Raw genomic sequence first — 22,678 nt, forward strand, 5'->3', positions numbered from 1 at the left:
TGCAGCAGGGTTACAGTATGATGTATTGTAGCAGGGTTACAGTATGATGTATTGTAGCAGGGTTACAGTATGATGTATTGTATCAGGGTTACAGTATGGTGTATTGTAGCAGGGTTACAGTATGGTGTATTGTAGCAGGGTTACAGTATGGTGTACTGTAGCAGGGTTACACTATGGTGTATTGTAACAGGGTTACAGTACGATGTATTGTATCAGGGTTACAGTATGATGTACTGTAGCAGGGTTACTATGATGTATTGTAGCAGGGTTACAGTATGATGTATTGTAGCAGGGTTACAGTATGATGTATTGTAGCAGGGTACACTATGATGTATGTTACACTATGATGTATTGTAGCAGGGTTACAGTATGATGTATTGTAGCAGGGTTACACTATGATGTATTGTAGCAGGGTTACAGTATGATGTATTGTAGCAGGGTTACACTATGATGTATTGTAGCAGGGTTACACTATGATGTATGTAGCAGGGTTACAGTATGATGTATTGTAACAGGGTTGTATTGTCGCAGGGTTACAGTATGATCTATTGTAGCAGGGTTACAGTATGGTGCATTGCAGCAGGGTTACAGTATGATGTATTGTAGCAGGGTTACAGTATGATGTATTGTAGCAGGGTTACAGTACGATGTATTGTATCAGGGTTACAGTATGGTGTACTCTAGCAGGGTTACAGTATGATGTATTGTAGCAGGGTTACAGTATGATGTATTGTAGCAGGGTTACAGTATGGTGTATTGTAGCAGGGTTACAGTATGGTGTACTGTATCAGAGTTACAGTATGATGTATTGTAGCAGGGTTACAGTATGATGTATTGTATCAGGGTTACAGTATGGTGTACTGTAGCAGGGTTACGGTATGATGTATTGTAGCAGGGTTACAGTATGGTGTACTGTAGCAGGGTTACAGTATGATGTATTGTATTAGGGTTACAGTATGGTGTACTGTAGCAGGGTTACAGTATGATGTATTGTAGCAGGGTTACAGTATGGTGTATTGTAGCAGGGTTACAGTATGATGTATTGTAGCAGGGTTACAGTATGGTGTACTGTAGCAGGGTTACAGTATGGTGTACTGTAGCAGGGTTACAGTATGATGTATTGTAGCAGGGTTACAGTATGATGTACTGTAGCAGGGTTACAGTATGGTGTACTGTAGCAGGGTTACAGTATGATGTACTGTAGCAGGGTTACACTATGGTGTATTGTATCAGGGTTACAGTATGGTGTATTGTATCAGGGTTACAGTATGGTGTATTGTATCAGGGTTACAGTATGGTGTATTGTATCAGGGTTACAGTATGGTGTATTGTATCAGGGTTACAGTATGGTGTACTGTATCAGGGTTACAGTATGATGTACTGTAGCAGGGTTACACTATGGTGTATTGTAGCAGGGTTACACTATGGTGTATTGTATCAGGGTTACAGTATGGTGTATTGTATCAGGGTTACAGTATGGTGTACTGTAGGGTTACAGGGTTACAGTATGATGTATTGTAGCAGGGTTATAATGATGTGGTGGGGACACGTAACATGTCTGTCAAGTTAAAATGTAAGCTTTATTGTCACATGTACAAGTACAGTGAAATGCTTTTATATTTAAATTGTATTTTAAAAACAAATATATACAGTGACTGTTACGGTTTTCTTTAGGGGAAGTAGAGTGGGACCAAAATGCAGCGTGATTGTTATTCATGTTTTTTTAATGAAGAAAACTATACATGAATAAACTAACAAAAACAATAAACGTGCGAAAACCTAAACAGCCCTATCTGGTGCAAACACAGACAGGAACAATCACCCACAAACACAGTGAAACCCAGGCTACCTAAATATGGTTCCCAATCAGAGACAATGACTAACACCTGCCTCTGATTGAGAACCATATCAGGCCAGACATAGAAATAGACAAACAAGACATCCAACATAGAATGCCCAGTCAGATCACACCCTGACCAAACAAAACATACAAACATACAAAGCAAACTATGGTCAGGGTGTGACAGTGACCCCCCTTGGCCTTTTTCCTATTTTGTTGCCTTACAACCTAGAATTAAAATATATATTTTTTGGGGGGGGGAGGCGTTGTATCATTTACACAACATGCTTTGAAGATGCAAAATATGGGTACTGGTAAGTACAGCATAACCAACGAACAGCATAACACATAACACACAGCTGTCTGTGCAGGTCGCTACAATACATCTAAATATAATAAAGAAAACAGGAGAAATAAGAAATAAGAGAGTAAGCTATATACTGGGTCAGTGCCAATACTGGATGTCAAACTGGTGATAGTAACAGGAGGTACAGGGAGCAGACAGAGAGCCTGTTGACAGCCAGCTGTTTGAGGTGGAAAAGCCCTCGACTTTGTAATGACAGTTACTGTAACACCAGGAAGCAGTGATGTGGCCTAACAGGAAGGCAGAAGATTGCTGTTCAAACCCCAGTTAGGCTACCTAATTTTCACATACATTCTTTGTATAAACAACTATAGAGATATGCAAGGAAATATTTGAATTTGAATTAGAAGCCAATGTAAAACAGTACTTGTTTTTGTCACTTGGTAAAATACCACTTACCTTGCAGACACCTAAAATTTACAAGAGGTGGTTATAAAATTGCAGACACATTAACAACATCAGAATGTGTCTTGTCACACACACACACACACACACACACACACACACACACACACACACACACACACACACACACACACACACACACACACACACACACACACACACACACACACACACACACATGACATTGCAACCATTTTAATGCTTGTCACCCTCCTTGTCTGTCCTAATCATCTACAGAACCCATGACTGCTTCATACTTTGGAGAACAAACCAGCACAGACATTCAAGCCTGTTTTCCACTCCTCCTTGTGGAGTTGTTTCTCTATGTTCAGCATTAGGGACACCAGACAGCCATGCTTTCTGAAAGCTGTACTGGGCTGGTTAATGATAGTGGCAGGGCGTCTGTTCTGATGCCCTGCGTTATGAGGAGCGCAGGGCATCAGCCGCCAAACCCACTCTATGGGCCCAGGGTCTAGGTGTGTGAAGTGTGTGAGAGTGGTCTTATCTGGCGGGAGCAGAAAGCAGGTGTGTGGCTGTTCTCCGGCAGGAAGCAGGGGTCTCCATAGTGAGAATATGTTACATACTGTAGGAGATATTAGGAACGTCCAGATCTCCCTGCCAGGACAGCTGCCCTAAATCGTCTACAGAGTGCTGCGCTGCAAAGACAGAGAACAGCCACTTGTTTACTACTTAGCTTTATGCACCAACTCTAGCTATTATCATCCTATACTTTCAGATTAAGAACATTTAGTTTTCTATGTTGCAATTCAGTCTATTTATATTTTGACTGATAAATTCAATAGGTGTATATCATAATGTAGTTTTCTTGGCATTTGACAGGAAGTCACTTATGTACAACTACCATCAATGATTTTAAGCCTCCTTAGTGAGCGGAGACGAGACTCTGTCAGCTCAACTGTCTCCATTGTTCTCGTACAGTAGACAGTTCTGTACACAGTGATCTGGCACGAAGAAGAGTTGGAGGATGTGACAAGTACAGCATGCAGTGCTGGTAATGCTGAGTGTTATTTCATCCACACATGGCCATTGTGTAAATGCCTTTATGAGTCAGTCAAGGGGAAAAACATAACAAAAAGGAGAGAGTACTTTTCACATCTGAACAAAGCAGTAACTCATTGAGGCTTTTCTCTTTTCAATTAGCTTTGAGAAATGCCGTTATTGTTCTGCCAAAAGCTTCAGTCCCATTTCCCAAGGTGACTGCCAGCTGAGAAGTGAGCAAGTAAAATAATTGGATGGGCTATTGCACTGTTTCCCCCTGATCTACTGAAACAGTGGATCGAAAAATGAAAGAAGACTTTTTGGACAAAGAGTGGAGGAAATGTGTGGAGGTGAGAGGCAAGGTGAAAATGAGGGTGAGATTTGTGTTAGAAGTTTGTACCACAACGCTGTCATTACTCTTGAAGACATAGTAATTGTCATCAAACCAACAGACAATACCTTTTAGGTGCGGTCGTCCCAGTGTCACGAATCCAGAGGAGATGAAGTTATGATCAAGTTGGCCTTGGCGGAAGTTCTCTTTCCCATAGTGCCCTGTGGGAGAAATGCAGAGTTAAGATAGCATGAGATGACCAATACCATTTATCTGACCAAGACAATTCACTAAGCATATTCGTTGCTGATTTTCGTTCCAACCCTCACATACGAAATCACGAACAACTGTGTACACAAATCAGAGTCTGGGACACTCTTAATCAGAGGTGTGGACTCGAGTCACATGACTTGGACTCGCGTCAGACTATATGAAATGGTATCACATTTGGTGAAGTGTACATTATGACTTGTTTAGGACTCGAAACTCAAAGTTTAGGACTTGAGACTTGACTCGGACTTGCCTGCCTTGACTTGGGACTTGACTTGGGTCTTGAGTGCTAAGACTTGTAAAATAATGACTTGGTCCCACCTCTGCTCTTAATAGATCCAACCACCCTAGTTAATGAATGTATTATATGATGCATTCACCTCATTCTTTAGTTAGCCGAATAGCTGTGTTCACGGGAGTTTGTTTTTTATTGAGTCTTATTTCAGTTCAGCCAGTACTCTGACAGATAGTGAGGCGGCCTCTGTATTTCACTCCCTCTTTGGCTCAGACAACTCGTAAAGGAACAGGGACACAGAGGGAAAGGAAGGTCTCACATTAACAATGTATGCTGTCTGATGTACACTCAGGATCATCACCACCGCAAAAGGTCTCCCCAAAGCTGCGAGCTGGGGGAGCTAGTGAAGACCTTCCCTTCTCATATCGTTCACAAATTAAACAAAAATTCCCATTCAGGGTCAAAAGCCCTGCCCTTTTGCCAAAGCAGGTAAAACATTCCAACTTTAATTGGATGGCAAAATGTCTTTCAGGCTTGGGCACTTGACCCTGAAGATCAGTGGAGAGATTCTAAAGAACCCTTCTAACCGAGACACTCTCCTGTGTTTTAAAACGACGGATTAATTCCATCCTCAACTTATACAGTAGAACACTTTTACCGCACATAGACCAACACTATGACCAACACCCTTATATAATTGATTCATAAACTGTGTAATTGGATCTATCTTCACAGTCATGACAGCTGCATTGTAGTATTGTATCTATGAAATGTCAGTTTATACAAAATGTGCCTTGCAACAAAACATTTCATCCTGAATTTCCTTGGTCTTAAAGATCACTATGTAACATAATTTGTTCCAAGATGATATAGTGTGTCTGGCTGGAACAAGTCCTGTAATTGAGAGTGCAGAGGTCCACAATGGACCGTCAAAGTGCCGGCCAGCAGTCTGACAACCTCCATTTGTCCTGCCAATTGAACACCAAAATGTTGTGCACAAAAAGATGCAGGTAGGCTGAGAAAGTGAGTGTGTGTCAGACAGTGAAAGCTTAAGCTGAAAATAGAGGAGAAACAACATGACGGTCTGTCTTACAAAGGCCTATTGAGTTCCCCATCCCCTAGCTCTCTTCCTTCCTGTTAGTGCCAGTCTGCATTAGCTGGTAAATAGTTCAACAGCCTCATCTCAATGGAGCAACTTCAAAGTCAATAGCGTCACTCAGACCTTTGGGCCATAGAGGCAGAGATCGAACCATATTTCAAATGATCATAATGAGAAGGAACACCTGGGACCATTAGCCCTGGTCCTCATTACACTGACGTTTGACACAGGCCCAAGCTCTCTAAAGCCTGTTTGGTTCTGTTTTCAAGCCCAACGGATACTGTAAACTGATTGCTGAAACATTTTATCCATCACTGTTAATTTGGGATTTTCATACTAAGAAACTAGTAAATACTTAATGACTCTCAGGATTTAAGAAGTTGACTGAGTCCAATTTATGCTGAATAAAAAGAGGTGTTTATGTGCAAGTTTTTTTAATCTGTTCGAAATATGCATTCATGAAGTGTTCTTGGCTTAGAATAATATCAAAGGGAAAACAACTACAACACATACAGTGCATTCGGAAAGTATTCAGACCTCTTCCCCTTTTCCACATTACAGCCTTATTCTAAAATGGATTAAATAATTTACACAGTCTACACAGAATACCCCATAAAAAAAACAGAAATAGCTTATAATACCTTACAAGTATTCAGACCCTTTGCTATTAGACTTTGAAATTGAGCTCAGGTGCATCCTGTTTCCATTGATCATCCTTGAGATGTTTCTACAACTTGATTGGAGTCCACCTGTGGAAAATTCAATTGACTGGACATGATTTGGAAAGGTGTGACACACCTGTCTATTTAAGGTCCCACAGTTGACAGTGCATGTCAGAGAAAAAACCAAGCCATGAGGTCGAAAGAATTGTTCGTAGAGCTGCAAGACAGAATTGTATCGAGGTACAGATCTGGGGAAGGGTACCAAAACATTTCTGCATCATCGAAGGTCATCAAAAACACAGTGGCCTCCATAATTCTTAAATGGAAGTTTAAGTTTGTAATCACCAAGTCACCAATCACCAAATCACCAATCACCAAGTTTGGAATCACCAAGGCTCTTCCTAAATCTGTCCGCTCGGCCAAACTGAGCAATCGGGGGAGAAGGGCCTTGGTCAGGGAGGTGACCAAGTACCTGATGGTCACTCTGAAAGAGCTCCAGAGTTCCTCTGTGGAGATGGGACAACCTTCCAAATGGACAACCATCTCTGAAACCCTCCACCAATCAGGCCTTTATGGTAGAGTGGCAGACGGAAGCCACTCCTCAGTAAAAGGCACATGACAGCCCGCTTAGAGTTTGCCAAAAGGCACCTAAAGGACTCTAAGACCATGAGAAGAAATGTGGAACTCTTTGGCCTGAATGCCATGCGTCACATCTGGAGGAAACCTAGCACCATCCCTATGGTGAAGCAGGGACTGGGAGACTAGTCAGGATCGAGGGAGAGATGAACAGAGCAAAATAAAGAGAAATCCTTGATGAAAACTTGCTCCACAGTACTCAGGACCTCAGAATGGTGCAAAGGTTCACCTTCCAACAGGACAATGACCCTAAGCACACAGCCAAGACAATGCAGCAGTGGCTACAGAACAAGTCTCTGAATACCCTTTAGTGGCCCAGCCAGAGGCGGACTAATCAATTTTAGAATAAGGCTGTAATGTAACAAAATGTGGAAAATGTGAAGGGGTCTGAATACTTTCCGAATGCACTGTATCTCCGCCAGTGTTTGACAAGCTGTGATGGGGATAATCAGCTTTCTAACCTTGGTCTACTCTAAGGACAGCGCCTAAGGGCTGTATTCAGGTTCTACTGTAGGAGACGTTGACTATGATACATTGTGTTCTTATGCTGAAATACACTGATACATTATCCCGAAAGGGTCATTTAACTGATTTTCCATTAGCAGAAGACTTTAGGGTCCAAGCAGAGACCAACCAATATCAATGAGAAGATTATGTTAGAACGTAATACACTGCTCAAAAAAATAAAGGGAACACTTAAACAACACAATGTAACTCCAAGTCAATCATACTTCTGTGAAATCAAACTGTCCACTTAGGAAACAACACTGATTGACAATAAATTTCACATACTGTTGTGCAAATGGAATAGACAACAGGTGGAAATTATAGGCAATTAGCAAGACACCCCCAATAAAGGAGTGGTTCTGCAGGTGGGGACCACAGACCACTTCTCAGTTCCTATGCTTCCTGGCTGATGTTTTGGTCACTTTTGAATGCTGGCGGGGCTTTCACTCTAGTGGTAGCATGAGACGGAGTCTACAACCCACACAAGTGGCTCAGGTAGTGCAGATCATCCAGGATGGCACATCAATGCGAGCTGTGGCAAGAAGGTTTGCTGTGTCTGTCAGCGTAGTGTCCAGAGCATGGAGGCGCTACCAGGAGACAGGCCAGTACATCAGGAGACGTGGAGGAGGCCGTAGGAGGGCAACAACCCAGCAGCAGGACCGCTACCTCCACCTTTGTGCAAGGAGGAGCAGGAGGAGCACTGCCAGAGCCCTGCAAAATGACCTCCAGCAGGCCACAAATGTGCATGTGTCTGCTCAAACGGTCAGAAACAGACTCCATGAGGGTGGTATGAGGGCCCGACGTCCACAGGTGGGGGTTGTGCTTACAGCCCAACACCGTGCAGGACGTTTGGCATTTGCTAGAGAACATCAAGATTGGCAAATTCGCCACTGGTGCCCTGTGCTCTTCACAGATGAAAGCAGGTTCACACTGAGCACATGTGACAAACATGACAGAGTCTGGAGACGCCGTGGAGAACGTTCTGCTGCCTGCAACATGCTCCAGCATGACCGGTTTGGCGGTGGGTCAGTCATGGTGTGGGGTGGCATTTCTTTGGGGGGCCGCACAGCCCTCCATGTGCTCGCCAGAGGTAGCCTGACGGCCATTAGGTACCGAGATGAGATCCTCAGACCCCTTGTAAGACCATATGCTGGTGCGGTTGGCCCTGGGTTCCTCCTAATGCAAGACAATGCTAGACCTCATGTGGCTGGAGTGTGTCAGCAGTTCCTGCAAGAGGAAGGCATTGATGCTATGGACTGGCCCGCCCGTTCCCCAGACCTGAATCCAATTGAGCACATCTGGGCTATCATGTCTCGCTCCATCCACCAACGCCACGTTGCACCACAGACTGTCCAGGAGTTGGCGGATGCTTTCGTCCAGGTCTGGGAGGAGATCCCTCAGGAGACCATCCGCCACCTCATCAGGAGCATGCCCAGGCATTGTAGGGAGGTCATACAGGCATGTGGAGGCCACACACACTACTGAGCCTCATTTTGACTTGTTTTAAGGACATTACATCAAAGTTGGATCAGCCTGAAGTGTGGTTTTCCACTTAATTTTGAGTGTGACTCCAAATCCAGACCTCCATGGGTTGATAAATTTGATTTCCATTGATCATTTTTGTGTGATTTTGTTGTCAGCACATTCAACTATGTAAAGAAAAAAGTATTTAATAAGAAGATTTCGTTCATTCAGATCTAGGATGTGTTATTTTAGTGTTCCCTTTATTTTTTTGAGCAGTGTATATTTCCAACTGTGAAAATAAAACAACATAGAATACAATCTGACTTGTGAAAAACAGATATATTCATATGCGGATCTCATATATTACTGCAGATTCCCAGGTATATCCACATATAATCTACATGAGCCACCAAAGACACCAACTAGCATTGTAATACAGTATGTAATAGAATACTGTATGTGTTGAGGCTAGTTCAGTCAAGGCCAGTTTCACCCAGTATAGTACAGTTGATGCCAGAATTGAGGGAGATGCATACAGTATTTCACAACAGAAAGATGAGTAGTGTCAGAAAGGAGGCTACAAGGGATGAAGACCAATTACAGGACTGCCATGAACCCAAACAAAATAGTCAGCCTCTAGGGAAGTATCCTGCGTAGTCCACAATCTCTTAATGTAAAACACTGGGGAAGTATCCAGCATAGTCCACAATCTCTTAATGTAAAACACTGGGGAAGTATCCAGCATAGTCCACAATCTCTTAATGTAAAACACTGGGGAAGTATCCAGCATAGTCCACAATCTCTTAATGTAAAACACTGGGGAAGTATCCAGCATAGTCCACAATCTCTTAATGTAAAACACTTGGGGAAGTATCCAGCATAGTCCACAATCTCTTAATGTAAAACACTGGGGAAGTATCCAGCATAGTCCACAATCTCTTAATGTAAAACACTGGGGAAGTATCCAGCATAGTCCACAATCTCTTAATGTAAAACACTGGGAAAGTATTGTCAGGTTCTATTTTTCAGAGTAAATGACTCACGGACACTAGAGAAGCTTTCACCAAGTTTAATTATTCCCAAAGGTTCTGTACGGCTGTAATCAGACAGCAAAACATTTCAGACATCACAATTATATACATCCTACTTAAGACACTCCCTCTCTCCATCCTTAGTTTATAACCAAGAGAAAGTAGGTAACCAGATACTAACCCTGATTAATCCCTGAAGGGAAACTGACCTCACCCCTCAACTCCTGACCTCAACCCCTCCTTCACCTAATCCACAGATATCCATCTGTCTTCCCTAAATCAACACAAATGCTCTCCTCTCCTCCATCAAACATGTTCCAAAGCCTTCTGGGTTGCTACAGAGTCTTTCTACTCAAGGCTTCGTCTCTATCATTTATTTAATATCTCAATGTTCAAAGTTGAGCCGATTCCAACAGTATGCAGCACAGTCCATAATCTCTTAATGTAAAACACTGGGGGAGTATGCAGCACAGTCCATAATCTCTTAATGTAAAACACTGGGGAAGTATGCAGCACAGTCCATAATCTCTTAATGTAAAACACTGGGGAAGTATGCAGCACAGTCCATAATCTCTTAATGTAAAACACTGGGGAAGTATGCAGCACAGTCCATAATCTCTTAATGTAAAACACTGGGGAAGTATGCAGCACAGTCCATAATCTCTTAATGTAAAACACTGGGGAAGTATGCAGCACAGTCCATAATCTCTTAATGTAAAACACTGGGGAAGTATGCAGCACAGTCCATAATCTCTTAATGTAAAAGTGTTTCATTAATCCATAATGTTAACCCTGATGTTAACCCTGAAGTGACCTCCAGACTACCATGACACCCCAGTGTTTTACATTAAGAGATTGTGGACTATGCTGCATACTTCCCCAGTGTTTTACATTAAGAGATTATGGACTGTGCCGCATACTTCCCCAGTGTATGCAGCACAGTCCATAATCTCTTAATGTAAAACACTGGGGTGTCATGGTAGTCTTGAGGTCACTTCAGGGTTAACATTATGGATTAATGAAACACAGTGAGAGCTGTTAGAGGGGATGAAAGCCGATAATGGGTTAGACAATCCTAGTTTTGGGCAACTGTAAAATGGCAGTCAAAGTGGTTATTGATTCCAATGAGAATTATTGAAGTGTCAAGTGTTGGAATTCAGGCAAACATAACTGTAACTACCTCTGTTGGCTAGCCCTTACAGTAGTTTCATTTAATAAACTGCACATACCAGCAGCTGTGGCTTTTGTGGCTCGAGTCAAGTCTGAGAAAAGCGGCTCACATCCCATGGTGTAGCACGTAACAGTTCTCCTCTGACACAATCCCTGGATGAGGAGGAGTGTCTACTTTGACACGAGAGTGAAACATAACACTGAATCTGGGACACCATACTAGGGCACTTAGCAAGTGATCCCCGGAGCAGGGATCTGGAGACCGGATAAAAGAAGGAGGAACAGCGATGCAAGACAGAATTATCTCAGGACAAAAGCCATGTGTCTCCCGAAGAACATATTAATTTGCATCTCCATTTTGAGCCAATGCTGAGTAGGCTTATGGAACCCCAGCATGAAAATAGACTCAGCCGAGGCCCTTTGTCTAAACTGCTATATCGTTTTCAGTCTTAAAAAAATATACTTAAGTAGCAGGGCCCCATCATCAGTTTGGGGGAGTAGTGAACTACATGTGGTTTAACTTGCAATTTAAATACATTTTTGCAGTAGCTTTGTGGTAGTTGACCTAAATTCAAATATTGGTAGTGTTTTCAGTAGTTCATTACTTTGTTGCCATGTAGTGGTGTAGCTTACTACGGGAACTACACACTACTTTTTTTTTGCAAAAATAAAATATTGGTGAAGTAGGCAAGAATTGCCTTAATTTTTCAGCATCAAACCTGCCTAATTCTCACTTGAAACACTTTTTGTGTGCCGAATTCCACATGTTTGAGTTTAATAGGGCAGAATACACATTCTGTTAACATCTGACTCCAGAGTGATATGTTCTTGCAATTTGTAGTCTGTGACATTGCAGATTCAGGTATGATAATTTTTCCCTAAGTAGTTTGGATGTAGTGAACTACTTTTTAAAAGTAACATTAAGGTTAGCTTTAGTGTAGTTTAACTTACAATAGTGTGAAGTAACTGGTAGCTCATTAATTATATTTTCAGAGTAGCTTCCCCAACACTGCCCATCATCTATTTCAGTGTGTGTGTCAAAGACCATTTTAACCATTAATGAAAGCAATAAGGTCCCACTTTACCATGCAAAGGTTGCATACTATAGAAATAACACTGTTGTACAAATGTCAGCCAAGTATATTGACAGTAGTTATATATACTGTTACATAGAAGCATGTACAATGGAGATTACTGTGTAGTCATAAAAAGCTATTGAAAGTCCATAATAGAATGTCTCCTGATTCAGTCATCCCTGCTTGTCTCGTTTCTATGGGATTTCTATAATCTACCTCCACAATTCCTACCAATCACTACTGTCTATATGAAATTCAGACTGGATCTCCACCACTCAGAGAACGTAACTGAGGGCAAGGAATATGGCTTTAATAACACCTTCTCTATTATGTTCTCATGACATTTACATTGAACCTCGTTTCATTTAATCTAGCTATTTAACATAACCTCTGTTTCCATAGTAACTCTGTCATCCTGGGTATCGATTTTATACAGAGAAAGGACTTTGATTCAACTCATAGTGCACCATGCAGCTTACTAGAGGGAAAGACCATTTCAGAACCTATGCTTAGGACAAGTACAGTTTGAATCATTTTTGCAAGATATTCCTGGATATGTGAAGTAAAAACAGTGCAGGTACCCACCGTGGTTTGCTAGCATGGTGTGAACTGGGGTGTAATGGTTCTTGGACGTTCGGAGAGGTGTGTCCATGTCTTTGGGTGAACCCTCCAATGCTGCAATATTTTCATTCTCCTTATTTAGTCCTTGTTGCCTCAAAATGTCTGCAAGGGCTCTGCAAAAGAAATGTAAAAACACAGATGTAATTTAATAGTTTTCAGACTATACAACCGGAACCAGAAATAATTTCCTGTTTTCAATGACCGGCAACCATTAGGCAACCATTATTCTCAACATCCCCAGAAGGTCTACTTAATTTATTTAGTTACATACAGCTCCAATTGTGTTGGTGGAGCTCCAGAACCAGGTACAGTGTGAAGTGTAATTACACCCAAGGTGGACGATAGGCCAGGTTTCAATACTGAGCCACACTGAGTACAGATGTGCCTTTCCCTTCAGGCCAAGGGAAGACAGCTAAAGCCATTCATCAATGTTCCTTGAAGAACGTTCTGCTAGAGCTATACGCCCCCACTACTAAGGTTCAAATGGGAATCTAACTCCTACCAAGTTACCAATTTTTCACACAAAGCATCTTGCTATCACCATTTTCAACATTGGTCCCCATTGAAGTATAGTGGTGAGGATGGTGGACATATTGGTTTCTTCAAAGAGCTGAAAGGGTAATGTAACTGTGTCAAAGTCGACCTGAGTCAACTTCTTTCCATAACTCTCTGTGACTTTGGGAGCTATATATTAATAGCCTTTCCCTTCTAGGATGGGCACACTTTAACCATATCCTTTTCACAGACTGAGGCGACCTGGTTTTCATCGCCCCAGTTGACTACTTTGTGTCTTGTATAGCAGGAACACGTTCAACCAGTCCCACACAGTGGAGGAATAGAGGTGCTTTTTAAAAATATTGTGTTTGAAAACCCCAAAGTCTAGACCTGCCACAGTTTCCTCTCCTACAAAATCTCTTAGGTAAATCATGTTTCAATAGCACCATTCCTATGTATGGGAAGGGAAAAAAACATCTACAAGAAATGGGAAGGTATAAAATAATCTTCAAACGATACACCCATCATCCATCGAGGGAGTGAAGTAAATACTGTAAAAAAGAGAAGTGGAAATAAATTGTAATTCCCTTTACTCTGCACTTGCAGCACATGACAGAGGATGTAATTCAGTCTTGTTGGTTATCAGAGGGACTTGCCTCCGCAGTGAAATGTTTTTTTTTTCTCTCTCTTTTTTTTCTATTTGAACACATTTCTACATTGTCAAACGAGATAAGGAAGCCTAGAATGTGTTTACAGAAATGGCGACATGTTTGCAATTATTTCAGACTGAGTCAGAGATTTAATTATTATGAGCATGTGGTGTAGATGTTCAACAAGTCTATCATCTGCATTCTAAACGGATTAGTTTAGTTTATTAGGATCCCATTAGCTACTGCACATGCAGCGGCTACTCTTCTTGGGATACACATACAATGTACAAATACATGACAAAGTACAGAACAGTTATAGACAAGAAAAACACAAGATATTACATTAAATAAAAAATAAAAAATGCACATAAAATAAGAGTTAAATATTTGAAAGAGACCAAGAGACAACAAAAATAGTATTTACATATTCATATTATTCATAGTATTCATATATTCATAGTGTTCTTATATACACATTCATAGTCTTATATACAATACATTACATCTTTAGAAATAGGAGAGATGATGTGATACAACATACATTTTTTTCTTCCGTTTTTTTAAAGCTAAACTTACTTTCGTCTTGTGACAGAGCATTCCACAATGACATGGCTCTAAACATACAGTAACGGAGCATTGCATTAAATCTGTCTTTGGTTGGGGTACTGTGAAGAAACCCATAGTGGCGTATCTGGTGGAGTATGTACAGTATGTCTGTTTGAAGTGTATGCATATAGATTATACAAGTGGTTAGGCATTTTCAACACACACACACATTTCTTAAAAAGACTAGAAGAGAAGTAACACATTTCTCCTCAACCCTCAACCATGACAGACTCATGCGTGCTGTTGATGTTAGTTCTGTGTGTACAGTCAAGGGCAAGGCGTGCTGCTTTGTTTTGAGCCAACTGCAGCTTTGCTAGGTCTTTCTTTGCTGCACCGGGCCATTTTACAATTAAAATAGGTTCAAAAGCATTGGGGAGAAAAACATGGAAACCAAAAGTGAATTTCTACTCCCCTTGGATCCTGACCTCCACAAAATGTTTGTCAAGCCATGATTCATGGTTGAATGGATATGTTAGAAAATAATTGCAGCATTGACCATGCCTATCAGGTTGTCAGTAATCTCGGTTTAACGCAGAACTAAAATCTCTTGTAATTTGGTCAGATGCTGGAGGACCAGTACCAGCACCAATTAGGTATATGTAGTCTGTCCATGAGAGATTAGGTTGTCAGGAACACCAAAGAAATGAATATTCCCAATGTGAGCAGAGAGAAGGATATCACTGATATGCCAACCACTAATGGAGTATAAACAGAGACTGGAGAAGAAATAAATCCATATAAGTGTGCTTTACATGCATTAAAGTTATACAAGAGACATTGCAAAGTCATACTATCTCACCTACCTCACCCAATCTGCTTTCTCTGCCCAATATTATGGTAAAATCGCTCAAAAAAGACATATTCAATCTCACTGTATGCAGGTCAATTTAGAAATCCCTTTTGAATGTATTGGAACTGACTCTCACTGGCATAACAAAACCTAATATGTACTCAATCTGAGAGTAGATACTTTTTTGCAACAGATCCATCTTAAATTGCATCCAGGTTTGCTTTCGAGAAAGTGATCAATATAGACCACTCAAATCCCTGGCTTTGGCTTTCACTCAACATTTATTGTGCCTCCGTGAAGGTCACAGAAGAAACAACAGAGGTCTGCCAATGCCTTAGCATTCCCCTCACAATCCATCCCCAGTCACTGAGATAAAACTCTGAGTCACTTTACAGGGCTAAATACATTTAAACCATTGCCTAGTATATAGTTAATCCCATGTTCCAATACTACTTTCTAGACAGGGTTATCAGCATGGATGTCTCAAGCCAGCCACAGAAGTCGTTTTTTCCCCCCGGCAGAGATCATTGTTACCAAATGTGCCAAATGATTGTTGAAAATAAATCACTAAAAAAGCTATTGAATATCCACTATGCAATGTCGCCTCGTTTAGTCATCCCTACTCTGGCTGCATTTACACAGGCAGCCCAATTCTGATTTTACACTAATTGGTCTTTTGTCCAGTCACATGAGATATTTTCACACTATATATATTTTGAGCTGATCTGATTGGTCAAAAGACCAATTAAGTAAAGAAAAAAATCAGAATTGGGCAGCATCTGTCTCATCTCTCTCACCACCACTCATACTGATGTGGTGGTGGCAGTAAGCATCTCCATTTGAAAGTACGCCCCATGGCTAGGATAGGAGAGCATTAAGGGGCCAGAAATCCTCACAGTCTCCTCAGTTCTGAGTACTGAGATGGAGGTACTGCCACAGCCTCAGAATTCTAATAGTCTTTAGTGGGATCAAAGTGAGTCGTTTGGTAGGTTGCATGAAATAGCTTTGACTAGAACTGTAGGAATACACTAGAGACAGACAGATATTGGTATCATATTTCTACTTGTACTGTCATCGTTGAAACTGTCAAGGTAATGGCTTGGCTTGCATTTAAGGATTGTATATTTGAATGTCACTCTATGAGCAGAAAAATGTGTCTGAGAGCATTATCTCTTAAACCAAAGACCTGTACTTGACACCATATTTTGGTGTGACAATTAAATCAATAGCTATTGAGGTTGTAGACATAACCATGAATTTTCGAAAGGAAAAATGAATGGGGGGCACTTATCCAAGCCTTGTTCTCGTATCTATATTTTGTCAACAGAACCGTCCACCAGACGCTTAATAAACTGAGGGGAACAAAAAGGTTTATTTTCTAATGCTTTGATATGCATTGTTCAGCTAGGAGTCAATGACATTTGACAGGCTGAAGTATGGACTTCTAACAACAATGTGAGTGTGACTCATCTAACAGCAGAAGTATTAATGCAGAAAACAGGTGCTGAGGTTAACAGATGTTGTGGAAGAGAGACAGATCTATGGTTGTAGATCCCTGTCATGAGAAGATGACAGTGTCATCCTTGGAGCTTACCCCATACTGAACATCTGGCCACCGCTACAGTTCAAGCTGCATTTAACTCCAGACAAAGTTCTTCCAGTCTGCTAGACCAGCCACTATATCCACTAGGCTTGTGGTAAAAATTATCTCTAGTGGAGAAACACAAATGTTCTATCTAGGTTTGATGCCATGGGAGGTGCTTGCTTAAGAATGGTTACAAATTAATGCTGCATGGAGTCTGAGAACAATCAATCTGAATTCCACTCACTGCCTTGATTTTATGGAGCCAGCAGGTAACGAGGGTACAGAAGCCAGTCCTAGCAAGGCACAATTAGCCTCACATGGGCTTTTATCAAGATCTTAGCTTTGGCTGAACAGGTAGACAACCCCCTCTGCTATGGGCTAATAGACACCAGACCACCATTAGACAACCACAATGATTGGCTAACCACGTGGTTTCTCCACCCAAACCATCTCTTTGGGTACTGTCTTGTTATAGCTTTTCTTGCAAGGCATAGGTGTACTACTCACATACAACACTGTGAGTGAATGAGATAGCTGCTGGCTTAATCTGCAAAATTCATCATGGCGGGTTGATGTCAGAGCACAAAATCCCAAACATACTCCTCCACTTCAGAAGGTTAACTGTCTTTCAATTCAGACTACAGTACATTAGTTACTCTCCTAGCTCTAGGAAGTGCTTAACAATATAGTCAAGGCTTCTAATGTGTCATGGAAAAAGTCACCAGCTTCAATAATTTTCAGCACCTATCCAAATACTTGGAAATTGTAGGACTGCAGAGTGCACGATTATAAGGATTGTTGGTACAGTATGCATTCATAGGGACATAATATAATGAATACAATGAGACACTGATTATACTTTCCCAACAGCAGTCCATCCATGGGTCATTATCCCGTAAGATACAAAGCCAATCAAAAGAAGGGAGAGTGACATCTGTACAGTATGTCCTCTCGGTTGTTAGCAGTGAAGCAACCCAACCTTGTTCCTAGCCTGAATGTTATACCGTGACCATGAATGTGATGCCTTTTCTTTGACAGAGCTATTCAATTCCACACCTGCCTCATGGAGGTTTGTTTGTGTTGCTGATGAAAACGGAGCAATACTTTAGTTGACAAGAGGCATTTAATGTTCCAATGTATGGTGGTGGTTGTGGTAGTAGTAGTGGTGGTGGTAGTGGTGAATCGGGTTGACTGTCAGTTGGGGGTTGTGTATATCTGCATAAGAGAGGTACTTGAAAAGGAGTTGATTGTAATCATCAGTTGGCCTTTGCATAATGGCTTTTTCCAGAGAGGAATGAAATTGATCATCATTGTGAATTATGGCTTCATCCCTATTCAAAAGTTGAGCATATAGCTGCACACCTGTGATGGTCAGATTTATATGCATCATTGGGATGAAGTGCTCATGATTTAGTCTATTCACAAATCTAATTTAGCTTTCTATACCCAGTGTACACATTTTTACTGTCATCAGCAGACTTTTCATGTCTGTGAAAAATGAAGCTGGTGTTTCTTAACAGTGATTGCACACACAATCATGTACACACACACACACACACACACACACACACACACACACACACACACACACACACACACACACACACACACACACACACACACACACACACACACACACACAGGAAAAAAGTGGCCCCCATAATAAATGACTATTTCTTAACCTGAATGTGAGGGTGACTTACCTATGGACATTCATTTCCTGAGGGGGCTTGGTTGCTTTGTCGTAGGCAACTTTTGCAGAAACTCCGATGAGGATGATAAAAGCTATGACACCACAGGTGATGTATACCGTTGTGTTAGTCTGATCCAAGTCAGGGTCGTAAGTGTCACCTGTTGGTGCCGGGGAGGGAGGCTGCGTTTTGATCCAATCTGGGGTGTTATAATTTGTGCAAGTTTTCTGTTCTATGCGTTTCCCTTTTTCTGCACAGCAATAGCGCAGGAAACAACTTCCACAACAGTAGCGGTGCTCGGTGTTGTTGCACTCGAACACTTTATCGTACGCTCCGCTCACGTCATAGTAGCCCAGGCACGTGTCATGGGTAGCGATCGAAGGTGCCTGGACCTGAGTGTTTCGCCGCGGAACCGCAGTAGGCGCCTCCGTGCCGTTCACCTCCTTCATCTTCTGATTCCGCTTTGGAGCGTTTTTCTTCTTGTTGGCTGTAGCCGCGCACAGTACATTCAGCGGGTCCAAGTAAATCAAAAGAAGCAGAAGATGCTGTATCCCCATGATTTGAGGTTGTATGTCTTTGCTGATGCGATCGTTTGCCCCCCACTTTTTTTTAGTTGTATGCTTTCTCTCCTCACACGAAGACCTCTGCTTCTTTACCTAGCCGTGCTCCTGCCACTGACCCAGTCTTGTGGCTGTCCACAGGGGTTCATTTCCGAAGCCCTTTTCCAACTGTCCACTGCCGAGAGTGTCATGCTCTGGTTGAGGGAAGGACGCTTCTTGCACCAATCAATTGCAGTCGGACGACCGTGTCACACATTGTGCAGCATCCTCCGACTATAAGTGGAGTTCTGTGGTCATCTGGGGACTTTTGGGTGGAGGAAGTGTCATTTGGATTCAGCTTGAGAAATGGGCTGAAGAATCCCCTCCGGCTGTCTCAGACAATGCCATCTACCATAAGTATGTATTTATTAGCAAAGCTCTAAATCTTGCACAGTTGAACGCTGATTGTTTTCTGTAGAGAAAGAAGAACAGAAAGACAGAGGATTCAGTCAATTCCAACTGTAAAAAAATACTTTGTTAAAAGAAGAAAAAAGGACCAAACATTTTGCATAAGAAAAATAACATAACCATCTGCACCAAATTAAATCTAATTTTATGAATTGCGTATCAATGCCAACTTAACAGACGCAAATGAACGCGCGTAAAACAATTCTGCCCAGTCAAACAAACGTTCCCTCGCAGACGCACGAACTGTTTCAGCACCATGGACAGCGCAACCCAGCGCGGACACTATGCGGATATATCCTTGAGTAGTTCTTCGTGCTATGCTTTCTATTTTTGAATGTCCACTTCAAAGTTATAACGCAGACAAATAAAACGTCTTAACTCATTTGACAGAGAAATAGCCTAACATATTCAATGCTGGTAGTTTCCCCCCTCTTTTCTTGTCCGAAGTTTACTTTCCTCCAGCTCTATTCATGGTGAGAAGAAGACGAATCTGACGAAACTTTTGTACAAACAAGACAACCAAAATCACACAGCAACGAAACAGAAAAACACTTACCCGTTGATGGTGTCCGGCAACTGAGTGTCTCGACTCTGCCACAGACTGAACCAAAGTACCTCAGCTCCGCGTGAGACCCCGTTCTGCTCCGACCCGAATCCATCCCTCACTCCCCCCTCCACATGAGTGCGTCTACGTCACCAATACAGGTACCTCAGTTAATTAGAAATCGGCCCCTGATAGCAGTGCTCTCGGTCATGCCTACAGGCTGCACTCAGTAATCTGGATAATTCTAGAACTGCATTAGAGTTTTCTCTTTCAGAGTGCGACGTTGGTGGTGTAAATCTTCGCTTTACTGCACAATGCTGCGTTCACTCATACCATGTAACAGCAGCATGTTGCAATTGTTGGTGCTTCTATATAGTTGGCTTTTATTATGCCCTATTATGCGAGAGATTGGGAATGATCTGCTTTAGGTAATACAATAACATGCCACAATATGCTGGTAACACACTGTTTAACATGCCATGATAGCAGAGTTTGTCTCCAGGCTATTGAAATGTTCCATTCTGGTGTTCAGAAAAATGGCTATATTTCCAAAGACATTGATATCTAATCTGGAATGTGGCTCGTTGGAAAGAGAGACCACATACATTACAACGGAAAGCAGTTGGTTAATATTCAGTGAAAAAGCTGCATTACACTTACTTATAGGAGGCTCCCGAAACCGCAGTAGCCTAATTTTCAATGAAAGGCACTGCATCATGTTCAACCTCCATGTAATTTTGGATGAGGCAGTGGAGACTGAAAAAGAACAATGGCCTACATAATTGACTTCAGTCCCTAGTTCAGTGGAGATTCCTGGGAGACCTTGTGCAATTTAAATCTAACAATCCTTATCGTTTCAGACAACTCTACATATTTGATGTACTTCCCCCCTCAGTTTTCATTTGACAGGTTTGTGTACTTTCAGTTGTGTTTGACCCATATTACAGTATGAGTATAAGGCTATGATGAGCTGCTGTTACTCTCCAAGCACAGTAAGTTACTTTGTGGCCCATGGTTGAATGAGGTAGCCTTTTTTAACCTTGTCCACACGTTGAGTTGCATGTTGAAAACAGCGAGGCCTTTGAAATGAAATCCATAATCTCCACGCTGCCCTGACAGTGTTCAGAAGCTAATATGACAAGGAGACAAGAAAAGGGCACAGGGCTTTTGATAAATGTGTTTCTTCACTGGATGCTATGGATGGCAGCATTTGCAAATTAGCCCCCAGACTCTCTGTCAGTCAAAATGACACATCAGATGTCATATCGAGCACAAACGGAAGAAGGATTGTCCATTAATGTTTAACAGCTTAGTGCGGAGAAAGCTAGCCTCAGCAAAAAGCATTGACAGGTAACGACTGGGTCGACATTGGCTCAGGAATAATGAGACTATTCCTCAGAAGAATGAAATCATTAGGGTTCCAACCTGGGAATTCTGCTCTTTTGTTTTCTCTCAATTAAGTGGAATGAGCAATATCTTGAAACAACAACTAATTGGAAACAATACTGTCTAATGTTATATTTTCTCCAAACAGAAGACCAAGTGACAATAATGAGGTGTCATTGTTATGACATCATGAATATGCCCCACCTACTGTACAACATCTGTTTGATGTGTGTCTAAAAACCTGCTCTTTCAATCAGGGACTGTATGTGGATCTTGTTTGGGATTCAGCTCAGAGCATAACCAAAATGTCTGCTCCAGTTCTTATGCAAAACAGAGTAGTGTGTAATGTTGAAATGTTTGGGTACGTTTGAGTTAATGGAACTGTCAAAAACATGTTTAATCAAAAAAAGCAAATACTATTTCAAAAATGAATTGTTTAAGGCATTTGTATAAGATTTTATAAGATTTGAATTCCTAGAAGTACCATCAGCCCACACCCATGTATTCCAAAGTCACAAAATCATTGAGTCTGGAAGGGTTATGCTAAATCTACATGAATGTCCTCTGTGATGTAGAAGTAAACCCACTTCAAACTACCAATACACCTTTCAATTTAATGAGAACATATGTAATGGCACCCTATCTCCCTCATTATGACAGGCCCAAGCCATCTCCTCTCAAGAGCAGATAGGCATGGGGAAATTAGCTGATGTTATCAGCGCTGATGTTATCAAAGTTAGTCATTTGGGGCATACTAGGCAGCTTCTGTGTGGCCTACTCCTTATCTCCAATTTGAGAGTAAAGCCAGAAGGGCATAGTTGTTACTGACTTCAAACACTTTTGCCGTATCTATATGGTTGCTTTCATGCCGTTTTTCGGGAAATGCACCGGCACATAGTAAAGAACCACAACATGGTCCAGTGGGATGTGTCAAAGAAAGTTAAGACCCATGTGGCATGTGGAGAGAAAGTGAGCATGGAGGGATGGAGGGAGAGTGTTATGGTTAGAGAGAGGAGGAGGAGGCGGTTCTGGCCTGTGTCTGTTCCACCACACCATGCTATCAGAGAGAGACAGAGTAAAGAGGAACAGCAGCCAGTCTGGGGAAAATTAGAGCAAAGCTGTAGCAGCACTGCCTCTCTCTCCCTCTTTCGCTTTATCAGCCCCAGCAAAGCTGCACAGCCAGCACTGACTGAGGCAACTGCTGCTGCTGCTGG

The 22,678-nt window shown here is 41.8% G+C and overlaps 1 protein-coding gene across 4 annotated transcripts in view; it reads right to left on the reverse strand.

Moving 5' to 3' along the window:
• Positions 1–20,214, reverse strand: part of LOC112258934 (protein shisa-6) — a 76,795-nt gene extending 56,581 nt beyond the window's left edge. For 2 of the 4 annotated variants that reach the window (XM_024433589.2, XM_024433590.2), the window contains exons 1-5: positions 20,091–20,214; positions 18,540–19,538; positions 12,675–12,823; positions 4,068–4,160; positions 3,194–3,265 (exon numbers count right to left, since the gene is read on the reverse strand). In XM_024433589.2, coding sequence (XP_024289357.2) covers positions 3,194–3,265; positions 4,068–4,160; positions 12,675–12,823; positions 18,540–19,084 — 859 coding nt within the window. In that variant the 5' untranslated portion in view covers positions 19,085–19,538; positions 20,091–20,214. The remainder of the gene's footprint in view (positions 1–3,193; positions 3,266–4,067; positions 4,161–12,674; positions 12,824–18,539; positions 19,539–20,090) is intronic. The other 2 variants (XM_024433588.2, XM_024433591.2) reach the window with 2 other exon arrangements.
• Positions 20,215–22,678: the final 2,464 nt, after the last annotated feature.

Source organism: Oncorhynchus tshawytscha, linkage group LG09, assembly GCF_018296145.1.
Source record: "Oncorhynchus tshawytscha isolate Ot180627B linkage group LG09, Otsh_v2.0, whole genome shotgun sequence".
Classification (NCBI taxonomy): Eukaryota; Metazoa; Chordata; class Actinopteri; order Salmoniformes; family Salmonidae; genus Oncorhynchus; species Oncorhynchus tshawytscha.